General features: G+C 45.5%; 1 protein-coding gene across 1 annotated transcript; it reads left to right on the top strand.

Moving 5' to 3' along the window:
• The first annotated feature begins 8 nt into the window (after positions 1–8).
• On the top strand, positions 9–18,710 carry GFRA3 (GDNF family receptor alpha 3). Its single transcript, XM_007461410.1, has 9 exons — positions 9–70; positions 6,503–6,528; positions 8,086–8,373; positions 14,334–14,426; positions 15,717–16,029; positions 17,502–17,605; positions 17,774–17,908; positions 18,318–18,406; positions 18,621–18,710. The coding sequence occupies exons 1-9, from the start codon at positions 9–11 to the stop codon at positions 18,708–18,710; spliced, it is 1,200 nt and encodes a 399-aa protein (XP_007461472.1).
• The last annotated feature ends 1,223 nt before the right edge of the window (positions 18,711–19,933 follow it).

The raw sequence follows: 19,933 nt of genomic DNA, 5'->3' as shown, positions 1-19,933 counted from the left end.
CCCCGCCAATGGCGCGCCCCCCGAGCCCACGACCAATGCTGCCTGCACTCCTGCTGCTGCTGCCGCTGCTGCTCCGAGCGGGTGAGTCTCGTCTGTGCGTCCGCGGAGTCCACTCCGGCTGGGGCGGGAGGGGGCGGGGGCTGGGGTGGTGGTGAGTGGTGGTGGTGACCGTGTAGGTGGGGTCCCGGCACCAGTGCCCCACATTGCTGCCTGGTGCGGGGCGTCCGTCTGTCCGAGCCTGGGGAACTGGAGGAGGAAGCCCAGGGTTTCAAGAAGGGGCTGGGTTCCACCCCTAGTCCAGTGACTGAACTTGTAGATTGAGTGCCAGCCATGACCAGGGCACCCAAGCATCTCTTCGCTCCTCGTTCCCCCTCTTCCCCCGTTTGAAGTGCGTCTGTACAGTCACAGAACAGCCAGCAGCTAGGCCACTACCACTACAGCATATCTAGGGGGCGGGGAGAGTCAGAAGCAGAAGCAGGACTGCCTTTTGCTCCACATGGGCTTCACCTCTTCCACCCCATGTAAGGACTGCGGAAGTGGATACTAGGTACAGGTGAAGCTGGAGAAGTTTTTGTTAGGACTGACTTGTCATTGGGAACTCCTTGGCTGTCCAGTGGTTAGCACTCTGCACTTTCACGGAAAAAACAAACAAACACAACTGACGTCACAAATTAAGGTTGAAAACTGCTTCCCAGAACTTGCCAACATCATTATTTGGTTGTGTGGTTGAGAGTATCGCTCACCATCAACAAACCCCCTCTTCAGGATATACTTTATTATTATTTAAATTGGAGGGGAAAACTCACTAGTGGGCAAGATGGCCTTTCCGTGCAAGCTGCCCAGCAACAGTGCCTTGCCCTGTTATAAATCCACAATAGGTGTTTTGTGGAATACATAGTTAAAGGCCGGGTTTTAGAACTATGCCATTCTCCCAAGGAGCATGCACGTGGCCTTTGGGAGTGGGATGGGTGCATGGAATCTCATTGTGGGGCTCCTGTCCAGAGCCTGCCTGGAGGGAATCGTGAGTCAGAGACCACATATCTACACATGACCTCAGTCCACAAAGTAGGACTGCAGAAGTGCAATCTTGGCTGAGAGACAGATATGGAAGGAAGGAAGGAAAGTACTGGTCTGTCCAGACTGACTTCATTAGTAAATCAGAGCAGCAAGACATTACCTATCTGATTGGACTGCCCAGGAAATTTCACTAACCCTAACAGTAGGCTGTATTTCAGGATCAGGGGTAAACTTTAAATACCTTCCTCATGACCAATTTAGTGGAACAAGTTACCACCTGCTAATGATGAAACTTAACATGACCCCCACCTTCTTTTGTTGAGCTGCAATGCCCTTAAATCTACTACTACTCAGACTTGGTGAACTGTCAGCTTAGAAGTGAGAGAGGTTTACTTTGAAAATTGTTACAACTCAATATTTAGTCCAGTTAAAGCAATGAGACTTGGACCTGCTACGTTTCTTTCAGCAAGCACTTTCTGGGTACCTACCAGAAGTAATATCTTAAACATTCAGCATTTCTCAAACTGTTTAAATCCATGTCCCCCTTTTGATAAAGATAAAAATCTCATGTCTTCCTTAAATAAATTTTGAAATTTCAGATTTTTTTTAATGATACAAATGAACTTACAGAACAGAAACAGACTCATAGACTTAGAGAACGAACTGATGGTTAGCAGGTGGGAAGGGCTGGAGGGAGGAATAGTTAGGGAGTTTGGGATTGCCATGTGCACACTGCTATATTTAAAATGGATAACCAACAAGGACCTACTGTATAGCACAGGGAACTCTGCTCAGTATTATTTAACAGCCTAAATAGGAAAAGAATTAGAAAAAGAATAGATACATGGGGCTTCCCTGGTGGCGCAGTGGTTGAGAATCTGCCTGCCAATGCAGACGACACAGGTTCGAGCCCTGGTCTGGGAAAATCCCACATGCCATGGAGCAACTGGGCCCGTGAGCCACAATTACTGAGCCTGCGCGTCTGGAGCCTGTGCTCCGCAACAACAGAGGCCGCGATAGTGAGAGGCCTGCGCACCGCGATGAAGAGTGACCCCCACTTGCCACAACTAGAGAAAGCCCATGCACAGAAATGAAGACCCAACACAGCCATAAATAAATAAATAAATAAATACATTGTGTATTATTAAAAAAAAAAAAAAAAAAAAGATTAGATACATGTATGTGTATAACTGAATCACTTTGCTGTACACCTGAAACTAACACATTGTTAATCAACTATACTCCAATATAAAATAAAAAGTTTAATAAAAAAACTAGTTGCATTAAAAAAAGTTTTTTGTTCATCTTCCACATATGAAATTGACAAATATGCTTTTTTTATGTGATTTTTTTAACATCTTTATTGGAGTATAATTGCTTTAAAATGGTGTGTTTCTGCTTTATAACATAGTGAATCAGTTATACATATACATATGTCCCCATATCTCTTCCCTCTTGCGTCTCCCTCCCTCCCACCCTCCCTATCCCATCCCCCTAGGTGGGCACAAAGCACCGAGCTGATCTCCCTGTGCTATGTGGCTGCTTCCCGCTAGCTATCTGTTTTACGTTTGGTAGTGTATATATGTCCATGCCACTCTCTCACTTTGTCCCAGCTTACCCTTCCCCCTCCGCATATCCTCAAGTCCATTCTCTAGTAGGTCTGTAAATATGCTTTTTTGAACCACACATTCCCTTTGGAAATTCTGATACACCCCCAAAAGGGGCCCATCCTCTCTCTTCCCCATCCCGTGCATTGAGAAACTCTGGTTTAATCCAACCCCCTTTTTAAAAATCAAAATTAATACCAAAAATCCATTATGAACAAAATACCAAAATTTTAAATTAAAAGAGTAATAATGCCATGCTGAGGCATATTGGAACCTGAAGCAAAAGGAAAAATCAGTACTACTGATCCTGTCTTTTTTTACACATTGGATGTGGCACCAATTCTCAAACTTTAGGTTACATCATTCTCTCCAGTAAACTTACTAAAATTCAGATTCCCAGGCTTTATCACCAGAGGTTCTGATTTGGTAGTTCGTGCTAGGGCTCAGAAATCTGCATTTTAATAAGTAATCTAATCGATTATTATGTGATTGGAAGAGAAGGTTGGACTACCTAAACTCAGAGGCCCCTCCTAATTTTGGGACTCTTTGATTATAAGTAGAGAGAAGGGGCCCAGAGAAGTTATCAGGGTGGCTCACAAAATGTCTCTGTTATGTGGTCATTTAAAAAATATTAGTAGGTGCTTACAAAAAACAAGCCCTGTTCTAGGCACTGGCAACAGAGTAGTGATAAGATAGACATGGAAGTCTAGCTGGGGAGATAATAAAAAATGAAGTAAAAAAATATCAAGTGGTTGGGCTTCCCTGGTCGCGCAGTGGTTGAGAGTCCACCTGCCGATGCAGGGGACGCGAGTTCGTGCCCCGGTCCGGGAGGATCCAGCGTGTCGCGGATAGGCTGGGCCCGTGAGCCATGGCCGCTGTGCCTGCGCGTCGGGAGCCTGTGCTCCACAACGGGAGAGGCCACAACAGTGAGGGGCCCGCGTACCGCAAAAAAAAAAAAAAAAAATCAAATGGTGATAAGTGCTATGCAGAGAATTGGAACAACAGTGTGTTAGAGTAGCTGGGGGGCTATTTTACATTGGTTGGTTGGGGATGGCCTTTGTGAGATGACACGCCATGTGAAGATCAGGTGGAAGAGTATTCAAAACAGAAGGAAGGCCAGTGCAGATGGAGGGAAGTGGGAGAGGAAGACAGAGCAGGAGGTAAGATTAGAGAGGTGGGCAGGGACCAGGTCTTTACAAGGTTTTGTAAACCAAGGCACATAAACTAGATCTTAACCTAAGTTCAGTGGAAGCTGTTGGAGGGATTTAAGCAGAGAAATGAGACCATCTGATTTACAGTTTTTAAGAGATGATCCCATATAATGCTAGTCAGTATTAGAATTATGTTATATTCACACAATGGATTGGTATACAGCAGTGAAAATAAGCTATTTACAACTATACTTATCAGTGTGGGTGAATTTCAGAAACGTAATATTGAGCAAAAGAAGCTAAAACGCCAAAAGCACATGTTGTATGATTGAAAAACAGGCAAAACAAATTGCTAATCTTTAGAAATCAGGATATTGTATTATATTTGCTTTGTTGGGAATATGGTGACTGGCAGATGGCTTCTGGGGTGCTGGTAATGTTCTGGTTCTTTACCTGGGGATCTGGTTATACAGGTGTATATAATTTGAAATTAAACTATATATTTTTGATTTATGTATTTTTCTGTATGTTACATACTTTAATTAATTTATTACCAAACATGATATACAAATGGCTAACAAACACATGAAAATATGCTCAATATCATTAGTTATTAGAGAAATGCAAGTGAAAACCACAGTGAGATACTACCTCACACCCACAAGGATGACTCTAAAAACAGAGCAAAAAACAGAAAACACGAGTTGGCAAGTACGTAGAGAAATTGGAACCACCCTCATGCATTGCTAGTAGGAATGTAAAATGGGACAGCCACTGTGGAAAACAATTTGGTGGTTCATCAAAAAGTTAAACATAGAATTAACATATGACCCAGCAATTCCACTCCTGCGTATACACCCAAGAGAAATGAATACAGGTATTCAAGCAAATACTTGTACATGATTCTTCCCTTAGCACTGTTCACAATAACCAAAAGGTGAAACAACCCAAATGTACATCAACTAACGTTTAGGTAAACAAAATATGATATATCCATACAATGAAATATTATTCATAAGAAAGAATGAAATATTGATATATGCCACAATGTGGATGAACCTTGAAAACAGCATGTTGGGTGAAAGAAGCTAGATACAAAAGAGTATATATTTTATGGTTCTATTTACATGAAATACTAGAATAGGTAAATGTGTAGAGACAGAAAGCAGACTAGTGGTTGCCAGAGACTAGGGGAAAGGGAGGATGGAGAGTGACTGTTTAATGGGTATGGGCTTCCTATTAGGGTGATGAAAATGAATTGGAATTAGAAGTGATGGTTGTATAGCATGGTGAATGTACTAAATGCCACTTAACTGTACCCTTTAAGATAATTAATTTTATGTTGCATGAATTTTTTTCTTTCTCTTTTTAAAATGAAGTTTGTATAAAAAGAAACGAAATTGAGTTATTTGTTGTGAGGTTGATGGACCTAGAGTCTGTCATACAGAGTGAAGTAAGTCAGAAAGAGAAAAACAAATACCGTATGCTAACACATATATATGGAATCTAAGGAAAAAAAAAAAAGAATCATGAAGAATGCTAGTAGGAATGTAAAATGGGACAGCCACTGTGGAAAACAATTTGGTGGTTCATCAAAAAGTTAAACATAGAATTAACATATGACCCAGCAATTCCACTCCTGCGTATACACCCAAGAGAAATGAATACAGGTATTCAAGCAAATACTTGTACATGATTCTTCCCTTAGCACTGTTCACAATAACCAAAAGGTGAAACAACCCAAATGTACATCAACTAACGTTTAGGTAAACAAAATATGATATATCCATACAATGAAATATTATTCATAAGAAAGAATGAAATATTGATATATGCCACAATGTGGATGAACCTTGAAAACAGCATGTTGGGTGAAAGAAGCTAGATACAAAAGAGTATATATTTTATGGTTCTATTTACATGAAATACTAGAATAGGTAAATGTGTAGAGACAGAAAGCAGACTAGTGGTTGCCAGAGACTAGGGGAAAGGGAGGATGGAGAGTGACTGTTTAATGGGTATGGGCTTCCTATTAGGGTGATGAAAATGAATTGGAATTAGAAGTGATGGTTGTATAGCATGGTGAATGTACTAAATGCCACTTAACTGTACCCTTTAAGATAATTAATTTTATGTTGCATGAATTTTTTTCTTTCTCTTTTTAAAATGAAGTTTGTATAAAAAGAAACGAAATTGAGTTATTTGTTGTGAGGTTGATGGACCTAGAGTCTGTCATACAGAGTGAAGTAAGTCAGAAAGAGAAAAACAAATACCGTATGCTAACACATATATATGGAATCTAAGGAAAAAAAAAAAAGAAAGGTCATGAAGAACCTAGGGGTAAGATGGGAATAAAGACACAGACCTACTAGAGAATGGACTTGAGGATATGGGGAGGAGGAAGGGTAAGCTGTGACAAAGTGAGAGAGTAGCATGGACATATATACACTACCAAACGTAAAATAGATAGCTAGTGGGAAGCAGCCGCATGGCACAGGGAGATCAGCTCAGTGCTTTTGACCACCTAGAGGGGTGGGATAGGGAGGGTGGGAGGGAGGGAGACGCAAGAGGGAAGAGATATGGGAACATATGTATATGTAGATTCGATTCACTTTGTTATAAAGCAAAAACTAACACACCATTGTAAAGCAATTATACTCCAATAAAGATGTTTAAAAAATAATTAAAAAAAAATAAAGTTTGTACCTTTTGACTACCTTCATCCAGTTCTCCCTCCCCACCCTCTGCCTCTGGTAACTGCAAATCTGATTTCTTTTCCTAGGAGTTTGTTTTTGAAGTATAATTGAACTACAGTACTATGTTCCTGGTGTACAACATAGTGATTTGCTATTTCTATACATTTCAGAATGATCACCAGGCATGAATTTTACCCCAATAAAAATGTTTTCCAACCTAAAAAAATTCTTAAAAAAGATGAATGCAACAACAAAAAGAAAGGTAATTATGTGAAGTGAAGGATGTGTTCATTTTAACACATCTTATTGTTAACACGTCTAATCTTATTATGGTAACATTTTACAATATATACATAAATCATCATGTTGTATACCTAAAGCTTAAACAATGTTGTATGTCAATTATATCTCCATAAAGCTGGAAAACAAAAAAAGATCGCTGAATGGTATGGTAGAATGAATTTGGAAGGTGGAATCACTGAGACCAATAAGGACTGTCAACTAGTTCAGACAAGAGTTGATGGTGGCTTGAGCTAAGGAGGTGGTGATAGATGTGGAGAGAAGTGGACAGATTCCAGATATGAAGTGGAGTTGACAGGACTTATTGGGTTGAACATAGAATGTGAAGGAAAGAGAAGAATTCAAAATGACTCCTAGATGTTCTGCCTTGAAAAACTGGGGGATGATGGTGTGCTATTACCACTTGATTGGGACCCTAAGTCCTAGGGTGCAGGGCCTTTCTCCAGAGCTGAACTATAACCAACCTTGATATTCCTGAGTGAGTGACAGAATCTGTAAAAGCCCCCCACCCCAACCCCAACCAGTTCCCACTGTAAGGTATTTTTAAGTGACTTTTTTTTTTGCCGCACTGCGCAGCTTGTAGGATTTTCATTCCCTGACCACAGATTGAACCTGAGCCCCGGCAGTGAAAGTGACGAGTCCTAACCACTGGACTGCCAGAGAATGACTTTTTTTTTTTTGCGGTACGCGGGCCTCTCACTGTTGTGGGCTCTCCTGTCGCGGAGCACAGGCTCCGGATGCGCAGGCTCAGCGGCCATGGCTCACGGGCCCACCCGCTCCACAGCATATGGGATCTTCCCGGACCGGGGCATGAACCCGTGTCCCCTGCATCGGCAGGCGGACTCTCAACCACTGCGCCACCAGGGAAGCCCCCCTTAAGTGACTTTTAATGGAAGACTCAGAGTTGTTGCTAACTGTCATTTAGCACTCCCATACACATTCTCAGCTCTCTGGTTATGATGCAATCCCTGTCCATGGCATAGCTCTGCTCAGGGCCCTCTTCCTAGTGCCTGGCTGGGCCATCAGGCTCAGCTTCAAATAATGTCCCCCTCCCCCTCCCAGGAGGCTGAGCAGCTTGTCTTCATCAAACCCCCCTCTCTTCTTGAGCCTGATCTCTTCTGTCTATATTGTGACAGCTGCAGACCCTCTAGTCCTACTGGACTTCTTTCTCCCTGCTAAAGGCCTTTGTGCCGCCCCAAGACTTTCCTGCTAAAGATTTCATCCAGAATCTTCCCACCCTACCTTATGACTAGGTTCTCCCAGACAGCTACTCTGACCTTATATGAGCCTCACTTGGTCTCTCTCCCTCCATAGGGGACCACCTCCCCACAGAAGGCCGGCTCATGAACAGCTGTATCCAGGCCAGGAGGAAGTGCCAGGCCGATCCCACTTGCAATGCTACCTACCACTACTTGAATTCCTGTGCCTCTAGTATAAGCACCTCATCACCTGCAGAGGAGCCTTCAGTCCCCGAGGACTGCATGGAGGCAGCACAGCAACTCAGGAATAGTTCTCTGATGAGCTGCACATGCCATCGGCGCATGAAGAACCAAGCTACCTGCCTGGACATCTACTGGACCGTTCACCCTGCCCGTAGCCTTGGTGAGGCCCCCATCCTAGAGTGGGCTAAGCTAGGGAAGGTGGCTCTTGGGAGTTGTTTTTTAATCCCGCTGGATATGGGCCGCATGGTAGATTCTGACAGGGATGATAATGAAGCTCTGCATTTGACGTCAGTGAGAAATGGAAGGAGGAATTGGCAGTATGCTTTTGGGCCCCACAGTACTGCCCTCCCTTCTCACTACTTCCCCCTTTTTTTTTAATCTGGAAACATGTAGCTGCCTCTTGGAAGGTCTCTGAACCAGGCTAAGGCCCAACATGGGCCCGTGTCCCCTGCATCGGCAGGCGGACTCTCAACCACTGCGCCACCAGGGAAGCCCCCCTTAAGTGACTTTTAATGGAAGACTCAGAGTTGTTGCTAACTGTCATTTAGCACTCCCATACACATTCTCAGCTCTCTGGTTATGATGCAATCCCTGTCCATGGCATAGCTCTGCTCAGGGCCCTCTTCCTAGTGCCTGGCTGGGCCATCAGGCTCAGCTTCAAATAATGTCCCCCTCCCCCTCCCAGGAGGCTGAGCAGCTTGTCTTCATCAAACCCCCCTCTCTTCTTGAGCCTGATCTCTTCTGTCTATATTGTGACAGCTGCAGACCCTCTAGTCCTACTGGACTTCTTTCTCCCTGCTAAAGGCCTTTGTGCCGCCCCAAGACTTTCCTGCTAAAGATTTCATCCAGAATCTTCCCACCCTACCTTATGACTAGGTTCTCCCAGACAGCTACTCTGACCTTATATGAGCCTCACTTGGTCTCTCTCCCTCCATAGGGGACCACCTCCCCACAGAAGGCCGGCTCATGAACAGCTGTATCCAGGCCAGGAGGAAGTGCCAGGCCGATCCCACTTGCAATGCTACCTACCACTACTTGAATTCCTGTGCCTCTAGTATAAGCACCTCATCACCTGCAGAGGAGCCTTCAGTCCCCGAGGACTGCATGGAGGCAGCACAGCAACTCAGGAATAGTTCTCTGATGAGCTGCACATGCCATCGGCGCATGAAGAACCAAGCTACCTGCCTGGACATCTACTGGACCGTTCACCCTGCCCGTAGCCTTGGTGAGGCCCCCATCCTAGAGTGGGCTAAGCTAGGGAAGGTGGCTCTTGGGAGTTGTTTTTTAATCCCGCTGGATATGGGCCGCATGGTAGATTCTGACAGGGATGATAATGAAGCTCTGCATTTGACGTCAGTGAGAAATGGAAGGAGGAATTGGCAGTATGCTTTTGGGCCCCACAGTACTGCCCTCCCTTCTCACTACTTCCCCCTTTTTTTTTAATCTGGAAACATGTAGCTGCCTCTTGGAAGGTCTCTGAACCAGGCTAAGGCCCAACATGGGGAGCTCCTGGAACAGACAGATATGGAGAGGAAATGGAGGGAAATGGTCTTAACTCATAAACAGGCTGCAAATACAACATAATCCATAGGTTCAGAGAGACTGGGAGGCAGTGTCCTGGTCCAGCCTTTAACAGAGAGGATATTCATTAACCAGACAAGAGATGATAAAAGACGGAAGGTACTGGAAGAGCCAAAGAGAGGAGCTTCCTCTGACTCTGGAGATCCCCTTCCGTATCAGTCAGCTTTTACTAGACTGTGCTGCAGTAACACAACAGGGTCTTGTAAAACAAAGGTTAAGTTCTTGCTCATGCTCTGTCTTGGCTGTGTCATGTGTCCTCTTCATTCTGGGATCCAGTACAGCCTCTACCTGGGATGTTCCCTTCTCATGGCAGAGGGAAATGAGCAATGGCAGAACCATTTGATGCCTTTAAAAGCTTCTGCTCAGATGTTACATAAAATACTTCTGCTCACATTCCATTGACAGAGCAAATCGCGTGGTCAGACCTGACATCAGTGGGAAGGGGAAGTATGCTCCTCCCACAGGGGACACTGAAAATCACATGGCAATAAATGAGGATGTATAGTCTTACAGGGAGGACAAAAATAATTGTAAACAATAATGCAATCTACCATAGTCCACCAGTTGGTCAAAACATTCATTTCCCTTCCTTTCACAAGCAAAATATAACTACTCACTTTCTAAGGAAGGTGCCCAAGAATTCTATCTAAGCAGGACATCAGGCTGCAAGTCTAGGATCTTGTGATAATTTCTATATCAGGTCTGGATGTGGTTTCTCTTAATCTAGAAACCTATGCACTAAAAAGTCATCTGCTGGGCTTCCCTGGTGGCGCAATGGTTAAGAATCCACCTGCCAATGCAGGGGACGGGGGTTTGAGCCCTGGTCTGGGAAGATCCCACATGCCACAGAGCAACTAAGCCCATGCACCACAACTACTGAACTTGCACTCTAGAGCCCACATGCCACACTTCTGAAGCCCGTGCGCCTAGAGCCCATGCTCTGCAACAAGAGAAGCCACGACAATGAGAAGCCTGTGCACCGCAATGAAGAGTAGCCTCCTCTCTCTGCGGCTAGAGAAAGCCCGCACACAGCAATGAAGACCCAACACAGCCAAAAATACAGATAAATAAATAATTTTTTTTAAAAAGTCATCCGCTTCCCATCTCTACTCAATATATAGTAATGGAATGGGGACAGGAGAAGCACAACAAACTCTCAGGTAGAAAGAGGAGTAATGGGAAGCACACAGTAGACGTTGATTCATAGCAGTTCTGAAGTCCTGCCACACAATTGTTGCAAGGGCTGTCTTCCCTGGGAGTAGGGATTGCTCTTTAATAAGGCCCTGCTTTTGCTCATTGGGGAGCAAAAGCCCAGGAGTTTCCCAGCCCCCTGGGAGGTCCTTCGTTTTCCATTATTTTCTTGGGCTACATCTGGAAAGGGCACTGGAGACTATGACCTCCTTAGGGACTGAGTAGCATTCTCCACTTGCTTCCTACCTGAAGAACGTTGGAGCATCTTAAGTCTCAAATAGTTAGAGTCTCTTTTAATCCGGGCTGGTGGCTCTTAGCAGTACAACTCTCTCAAAACATAATTGCGTTTTATGTCTGATTTCTGTCACCTCATGTGCCAGTAGCCTTTCCTATAATCGCTTTCAAGACATACATCTCTTTTGAGACCTAATTAGAGGTACCTTGCCCTTATCAAGCTTCTGTGGGAGAGCCACTATCTTAGTCTTTTTTCCCTGAGAACATTTGTCCAACAGGCAGGATTTATCGGATACTGTCTTAATCAGTGAGAGATCTCCACAAAGGGCATGATGGCCACAAACTTGAATTGGTCTTTGGCCCAAGGCTGAGTTGTAATTGACCTTATTACTCAATGCATTTTTCAATTTTACCTTTTACTATTTGAATATGAGAAGGAGTAGCATTTCTTAATTTTGCAGGTCCTAGAATTTCTGTATTCTTTCTTTTCTGTTTCCTCTCTGTGTGTAAACTGGTCAGTTCTCTGAGCTTATATCTTTCTCGTAGTACCATGCCAAGTGTGGCTATCAGCAATCAAGACATATTAGTAATCTTCAGCTTCTCAGCTTCTTCCCCTTAAAGCACAAGCTCACTCAGTACATCATCTTCCTCCCAAGTTATTGCAGGCAACAATTTTACCAAATGCTTTGCCGCTGCATAATGAGGGCTGCCATCTTCCCAGCCCCCAGTAACAGCTTATTCACCACCCACTACCTAGTCCCAAAGCCAATACCATTTATTTTAGATCCTTTTTTGTTACTTCAGCACTCCATTTCTAGATACCAATTACATTTTTTAACATCTTTATTGGAGTATAATTGCTTTACAATGTTATGTTAGTTTCTGCTGTATACCAAAGTGAATCAGCTATATGTATACATATATCCCCATATCCCCTCCCTTTTGCGTCTCCCTCCCACCCTCCCTATCCCACCCCTCCAGGTGGTCACAAAGCCCCGAGCTGATCTCCCTGTGCTATGCAGCTGCTTCCCACTAGCTAGCTATTTTACATTTGGTAGTGTATATATGTCAATGCTACTCTCTCACTGCATCACAGATTACCCTTCCTCCTCCCCGTGTCCTCAAGTCCACTCTCTATGTCTGCGTCTTTATTCCTATCCTGCCCCTAGGTGCATCAGAACCATTTTACTTTTTTAGATTCCATTATATGACCAATTACATTTTTAATAAGAATGTGCTAAATTATGCAACCAACCCCAAATCTCTGGCTTTCACCAACAAAAATATATCTTTTGTTCATGTTACACATCTGCTGTGGGCTTCCATGAGTTGGCTTTGGAGGACAATTTATTTATTTATTTATTAATTTTTGGCTGCATTGGGTCTTCGTTGCAGTGCGCGGGCTTCTCATTGCACTGGCTTCTCTTGTTGTGGAGCACGGGCTCTAGGCATGCGGGCTTCAGTGGTTGTGGCTCGCGGGCTCTAGAGCGCAGGCTCAGTAGTTGTGGCGCACGGGCTTAGTTGCTCCACGGCATGTGGGACCTTCCTGGACCAGGGATTGAACCCGTGTCCCCTGCATTGGCAGGAGGATTCTTAACCACTGCGCCACCAGGGAAGTCCCATGAGTTCGCTTTGTCTTTGCTCCACTTGCCTTCTTCATTTGAGGATCCAGGATGGTAGATAGAAAAGAGCCAAGCAGGACCACATGATAGTTCTTGAAACCTAGAGGTGATTATGCCTCTTTAGCTCCCAATCCACAGGCCAAAGCAAGTCACATGGCCAAGCCTTACAGTAGCGTGGGAAAGTACAGTCCTTTCATAGGGGGCCTAAAAGTCACAAGGCAACAGGTGAGGTTGTATAATCCTCCAACAGCAAGCAATTGGAAACAAACTCTCTTTGTTCCCTGATTTCCACTCATCCTAATCACTTCTCTTTTAGAACTTCCACTGAGACTTCTCCCTGAATCCTCTTGTCTCCACCTCTTTTCCCTTGGGAGCTCCCAGATCTTCCCAAGCATCCAAACCATCCTTTCCTGTTTGCTTGATACCATCTATATCCCTTCCCGCCTAAAGACATATTCACAAAGGCCTATTGGGTGACATCCCTGCAAGCTCACCTCTGTCTTCAACATTTATTGAGCACCTACCATGTGTATGAGCTATGCAGTGATCTTGTTTTTTTGGGTGACATCCCTGCAAGCTCACCTCTGTCTTCAACATTTATTGAGCACCTACCATGTGTATGAGCTATGCAGTGATCTTGTTTTTTTGGGTGACATCCCTGCAAGCTCGCCTCTGTCTTCAGCATTTATTGAGCACCTACCATGTGTATGAGCTATGCAGTGATGTTGTTTTTTTAACTGAAGTACAGTTGGTTAACAGTGTTGTGTATGCAGTGATTTTATAAGACCTAGTGATTTTATAAGGTCTTAAGGAGCCCACAGCCCCATGGGGTGTTTGAAAGAGATGTCTTTCCTTTCAGATCATTTCTCTCCCTTCTCTGCTTTTCTCAGTCAGGTTCAGTTCCAGATCTAGTCTCATTTGCATCACCTCAGCAGGCAATGCATCTCCATAGCCAAGTGGTCAGGCCTGGAACAGAGTCCACTACTGCCCCTTCTCCAATAGCAAAAGAAAACAAGACGGAGTCCCCTTGCCTGCTTATGTGCCCACAGGTGATACTTGTAGTAGTTAGGAGCAGAGACTCTGAAGTCAGGTAATCCAGGTTTCAAATCCCAGCTCCATTTACTAGCTTATGTGAACTTGAGCAAGTGAATTAACCTCTCTTATCCTCAGTTTCCTTTTACCTACCCAAAGACTTCTATGAAGACTAAGTGAAATTGTATGTATATATATATATTTTTTCCACTTGCACCATAGTGCCCAGTAAACAGTGTGCTCAACAAACAGTAGCTTTATTATTCTTATCATTAAACCCAGTTTATTTGTCAAGCCTAGCCTATACCTTTATGGCCCTGTTCTTTTTCTCTCCTCTGCCCAGCATGCAGCTATTTAGGTAGAGACTGTGCCTCTTCTTTTTCTCCAGCAGCCTCAACCCCTCCTGCTCCCACCCCCAGCCCCATCCTCAGGATTCTGGTGCTCCCCACCTTGTCTCTAGGTGACTATGAGCTGGATGTCTCTCCCTATGAAGACACAGTGACCAGAAAACCCTGGAAAATGAATTTCAGCAAACTGAACATGCTCAAACCAGGTGTGGAAGGCAAGCTGGGGCTGGGGTATGGGAGGGCCTGGACCCTGAGGGAAGGGTGGCTGGTGGGGAACACAAGCTGGGAGAATGAAGGGGGAGAATTCTGGCCTGCCAGGTAACTAAAGAAGCACTCTCAGGGTGAGAGTCTGAGCTATGCCGCATGATCTAGTCTCACGAGTCAACACAAAGCAATAGTTACTAGGGAGATATTCCAAGAGAGCCCATTACAGCTCCCTGGTTCCAAAAGGTAGATCTCTACAAAGGCTTTGGTGGGAGTGGCAGCAGTCCCAGAAAAAAAAGTGCTGAAATGGAGTATTTACCCTAATTCGAGGCAGCCAGGAAAGTAGCTTTTTGTCCCTGAAGACTAGGAAATTGCTTGTTTTCAACCATTCTAATGGGATGGGCGAGGTGTTGGGCAGGGAAAATGGTGAGAGAGAGCGTGACTCCTCAGGGGTGACTCAGGGTGGGGAGCCATCTGTCTGGCAAGGACTAATATGATGCATGTTTTTCAGGAAAGTGAGGCTGTTGTATTAATTGGAAAGGAACACACACATGCACTCTCTTTTTGAGAAAGATGTGAGCTTTGTTGTACAGTCAGTACTGTGTATTAGAATTTTGAGAGAAAAGCATAGAGATTTATGTATTACAAACTCTAGGTTACAGGGAATCACCTATTCCAGTTATTCCATTGTTCTGACTGCTGGAATATTCTGTTAATAGAAATATCACCATAATTTCCCAAGACTCAGAGTATGGGGGGTTTTATGCATGCATCAATCAATGAAAGATGGGCAGAAAGACAGATGCAGAACCAAAATCCTAAATATAATTTGGTTGCATCTGCTGTGGACAATCCAGAAAGTACTTTTCTGCGCCAGGAGGATTGCAGGATCCTAGTTCCCCTACCAGGGATGCAACCCCTCAGAAGTGAAAGTGGGGAGTCCTAACCACTGACTGCCAGGGAATTCCCCAGAAAGTACTTTAGAATGTTGTAGGTCCTCTTGGTTACAATTTCCACCATGGGATCTCACTCATTGCATAGGGTTGAGGAAAGGGTTTGGTTAGATGTATATGGCTTTTTTTTTTTTTTTTTAAACCTAGGCAAGCTGAGGAGCAGGATGGGAGAGGCTCACGAATACCTGATACTGTTTGTGGGTAGAGGGAAAGGCCTTATTCGGTGCAGTGCCTTCCCACTACCGTCCTTGTGAAATCAGAGGGTTGCCGGGATTCCTGGGGAGGCTGGGCTGCACGTCTGCAGAGAGGACTGCTTACTTGGTGCCCCTCTTCCCCCAGACTCGGACCTCTGCCTCAAGTTCGCCATGCTGTGCACTCTTAATGACAAGTGTGACCGGCTGCGCAAGGCGTACGGGGAGGCGTGCTCCGGGTCCCGCTGCCAGCGCCACACTTGCCAAAGGCAGCTGCGCTCCTTCTTCGAGAAGGCGTCGGAGCCCCACGCTCAGGGCCTGCTGCTGTGCCCGTGCGCGCCCACCGACCAGGGTTGCGGGCAGCGCCGGCGCAACACCATCGCCCCCAGCTGCTCACTGCCATCGGAGGCCCCCAACTGCCTGGAGCTGTGGCACATATGCGTGGCCGACCCGCTGTGCAGGTGCTGGGTGCGGGCAGACGGGGTGGACACCACTCCTTCGGCGCCTCCTTCCTGGGCAGGGCTGGGTCTGAACCACCCTCCCCACCCCCCCACCCCCGCAAGGCACCGTGAACCGACTTTACCATGTAGCTACCCTGGATACTTTCTGAAACTCTTTTTATAAAAAAATAAAATATAATAAAATAAAATTATATAGAGAGAGTGTAAAAACTTTAGGAACTATAAAACTGTGTTAAAATATCACTCAAAACCTGTCACCTGGAGGTACTCTACCATAATTTGGGGAGCATTTCCTTCCAGTCTTTTTTCTCTCCAGGTAAACAAAATCAGACACCAACCTTGATTTGCAACCTGGTTCTACCGCTTACTTCTCTGTATAACCTTGGGCAAGTTACTTTACCTCTCTGAGTCCCACTTCCTCTTCTGTAAGATATTACATGGGTCTCTCAAAAATCATAATACTAACACTTACTGAGTACTTACTTACTATGGGCTAAGTACTATTTTAAGTACTTAACATCTATTAATTTATATAAGCTTCACAAGAACCCTATAAGATAGTTGCTATTATTACTATTTTTTTTTATCATCCTCAGTTTACAAATGAAGAAACCACAGCAGAGAAGTTTAAATAACTTGCTCAAATTCACCTAGGTAGTAAGTCAGGTTTGTTAATGAGGTTTGGATTTCCTTCATAGGTAGTCTGGCCTAGAGCCTGTGCTCCTAGAGGCTCTGTTATGCTGCCTGTTATTATGCTGGGAGCTATCGGTTGGCCAAAAAGTTTGTTTGTGTTTTTAATGGAAGAACCCGAACGAACTTTTTGGCCAGCCCAATATTACTATTACTGTTACATAACAAGTGCTGGGCTAGATGACTAAGATACTGTCCCTTCCTTCAAGGAGTTTGCAACTGAGTGGGGATGACAGATAAGTAAACCACCAATCTAACACAAAGCAAAATGTAAGGAAAAGTGCACAAATATACACAGAAAAATATACTCATCATTCCATCCCCTGAAGATAACCAGCTTTACCTATTGTAGGATGAGTGTTAAAAATAATAATATCTAACATTTACTGAACACTCACTGTATACCAGGCACTGTGTTAAATGCTATACATGTCTTCTCTTACTTCATCCTCACAAAAATCCTCAAGGTAGTGTTATTTTCATCTCTATTTACTGTCAAGGAAATTGAAACTAAAGAAACTGCCTGAGATCTCATAATTAGGGATTGTGGAGCCCAAATTCAGAGTGATATGCTGTGAAGGCTGGGGTGATGGTGCATTTAATTGTGACAGGAGCAGGCTTCACTGAGGAGGATGCCATGGGCCAGGCTCTGAAAAAGGCAGAGGCGAATTTGGCATGAAGATGGGCATCTCAACTAAAGGGGTAGCAAGGTGACACTGTGGCAAGGTGAAGGCTGCAGGCCAGACCATCAACAGGGACTCTTAAAATTTCCCTTCTTCCAGATCGCGCCTGGCGGATTTTCAGACCCACTGCCATCCCATGGACATCCTAGGGACCTGTGCAACAGAGCAGTCCAAATGTCTGCGAGCATACATGGGGCTGATTGGTGAGGCTGGGGGGCATGTTTAGGAAGCCTACAGGTTGGCCAGCCTGGGGCGGGTAAAAATGCTCTGGAGACTGAACCCCCATGGAGTGGTCCTGAGACAGGTAGGAGAGGATGGGAGCTGAAGGTAGGGTTGGCTTAGGCACTGACAATCTTCTTTTCACCCCATAGGGACTGCCATGACTCCCAACTTTGTCAGCAACGTCAATGCCAGTGTTGCCTTAAGCTGCACCTGCCGAGGCAGTGGCAATCTGCAGGAGGAGTGTGAGCGGCTGGAAGAGTGCTTCTCCCGAAACCCCTGCCTCAGTGAGTGCTCTCCACCTGCTCCCAGCCCCTGTGGCTGGCTCAGCTTGACCCAGGGAGAGGGAAGGGGTCCGCTCTGTGGTCCACTGGTTCCATCCATCTCCTGCAGACGGAGCAGCCCCCTCCTCAGCACAGGCTTACATCTCCCCAACCTGAGCCTTTCTGCCTTCTCCCATTCTATTAGAGACCCACCCCCATCCCCAGCCAAGCTGCCTCTTCACTTGCCTGGGCCCTAGGGACACTCTTCAGCTCAAGGAATAGCAAGCAGAATGAGATAATATCCCATTCCCAGCTGCCACCCACCTACCCTTGCATATCCCAGGGTCCCTGAGACATTCCCTTTCCTTCTTCGGGAGCCTGAGAGATCTCCAGCATCTGCCTGCTTTCAGTCTTCCTTCTCTCCTCTCCTCAGTGGAGGCCATTGCAGCTAAGATGCGTTTTCACAGCCAGCTCTTCTCCCAGGACTGGACAGCCTCTACCTTTTCCATGATGGAACGCCAGGTAGAGCCTCTTCTGTTACACCCCTCTTACCTTTACTGGACCAGCTGGGGGAAACCCAGACAAGGCAGGCAAGAGATTGGATGGGGGGGGTGAACTCCTTGTGGTCATGACTACTTTAGACCTCTAGCAGACACCTCAGGGGAGGAGGACAGGCCTTGACTGAGGCTAAGGTGGTGAAAAGGATGGAGCTGACTCCATTTTATTTTTTCCACAGAACAAAAACCCTGCTCTGAGGCCACAGCCCTGGGTGCCCTCTCTTTTCTCCAGTACACTTACCTTGATTCTGCTCCTGAGCCTCTGGTAGCTGGACTTCCCTGGGGGCCCTCTTCCCCTTTACCACACCCAGCTGACCTGCAGCCTGCAAGGGTTGAGGAAAGGACAGCATCAGGAAGGAGCTTTGGTATACAACATGGCAACCCTGATGTCACCCCACACCTCCAGTTGACTCCAGATTAGGCCACAGTAGAAGCTGACTAGCCTAGTTCTCATTCCCTTCACTTCTTTTTTTGTTTTGTGTTGTTGTTGTTGTTGTTGTTGTTTTTGGCCGTGCCGCTTGGCTTTTGGGATCTTAGTTCCCTGACCAGGGATTGAACTGGTCCCTTGGCAGTGAAAGCTCGGAGTCCTAACCACTGGACCGCCAGGGTCATTCCCTTCACTTCCGACTCAGGCTTCCCCTCCTTAGGACTTTAGCCATATCTTCTGGTGATGTCCAGCTCTACCAGGCTCTCTCCTTACCCCTTTCTTCTGCCCACCGGCATCACCCAGGCTCTAACAAATCAGTCACGCTCTCTTGCATTCTCCAGGTAGGCAGGGCTGGGTGTTCTGAAGCAACCTAGAAAGACATTCCTCATGGTGAGGAAAGCTGGAGCAAGACTCTTGGCCCCTTGTCTCCTCCTCTGAATGGGGGATGGGAACCTACTGCCTTCCCAGGGATCCTACAGAACATTTGAGCATCACAAGCTGGAGCATATAGGCCTTGCTTTCTTCCTGCTACTGTCCCAAAGTCCCCTTAGCCTCTTGGATCATGATTAAACATTTTACTTAAAACTTTTCTCTTTTCCCATTGTCTCATACTGTGAATTTATATAGAACTAGGGGTGTTACAGACACAAGAGCACAGCCCAGGTGATCTAGGAGACACAGCAACCCTGCCACCAGATGCTATGTGACCCCCCCAGGCAAGTCTCTCAGCCTCTCTGTGTAATTGACATGGAGTTGGAAGAAAAATAACTTATGTGAGGCTGTGGACCGGGTACCTGTTCCAGCTCCAGCCATTTTGGGCATGCTGCCTGGGATCTGCCACAGCAGCTGAAGGGGGAGCGTCCATAGTCAACCACAGCGTTTGAGCACCTGCTTGTGTTATCGGTCTGCTCCATACCATAATGGGGGCCGGAGGAAAGGAGAGACTGGTTCTTGAACTCATGTGCAATCCAGTTGGGATAAGGAAACAGCTACCCATGCAAAGTAGTTGAGAAAATGTATTTATAGGGCTGTGGAAATTTGTCTGTTAATTCATTCACCCACTCT

Source organism: Lipotes vexillifer, unplaced genomic scaffold (genome assembly GCF_000442215.2).
Source record: "Lipotes vexillifer unplaced genomic scaffold, Lipotes_vexillifer_v1.1 scaffold217, whole genome shotgun sequence".
Classification (NCBI taxonomy): Eukaryota; Metazoa; Chordata; class Mammalia; order Artiodactyla; family Lipotidae; genus Lipotes; species Lipotes vexillifer.
The sequence above is the reverse complement of the archived record's forward strand: the minus strand, read 5'-3'. Positions and strand labels throughout refer to the sequence as shown.

Coding starts and splice junctions, on each gene's coding strand:
- GFRA3 (XM_007461410.1), top strand. CDS start 9: ATGGCGCGCCCCCCGAGCCCACGACCAATGCTGCCTGCACTCCTGCTG. Junction 17,606..17,773: donor AGCATACATGGGGCTGATTG/GTGAGGCTGGGG, acceptor TTCACCCCATAG/GGACTGCCATGACTCCCAAC. Junction 18,407..18,620: donor TTTCCATGATGGAACGCCAG/GTAGAGCCTCTT, acceptor TTTTTTCCACAG/AACAAAAACCCTGCTCTGAG.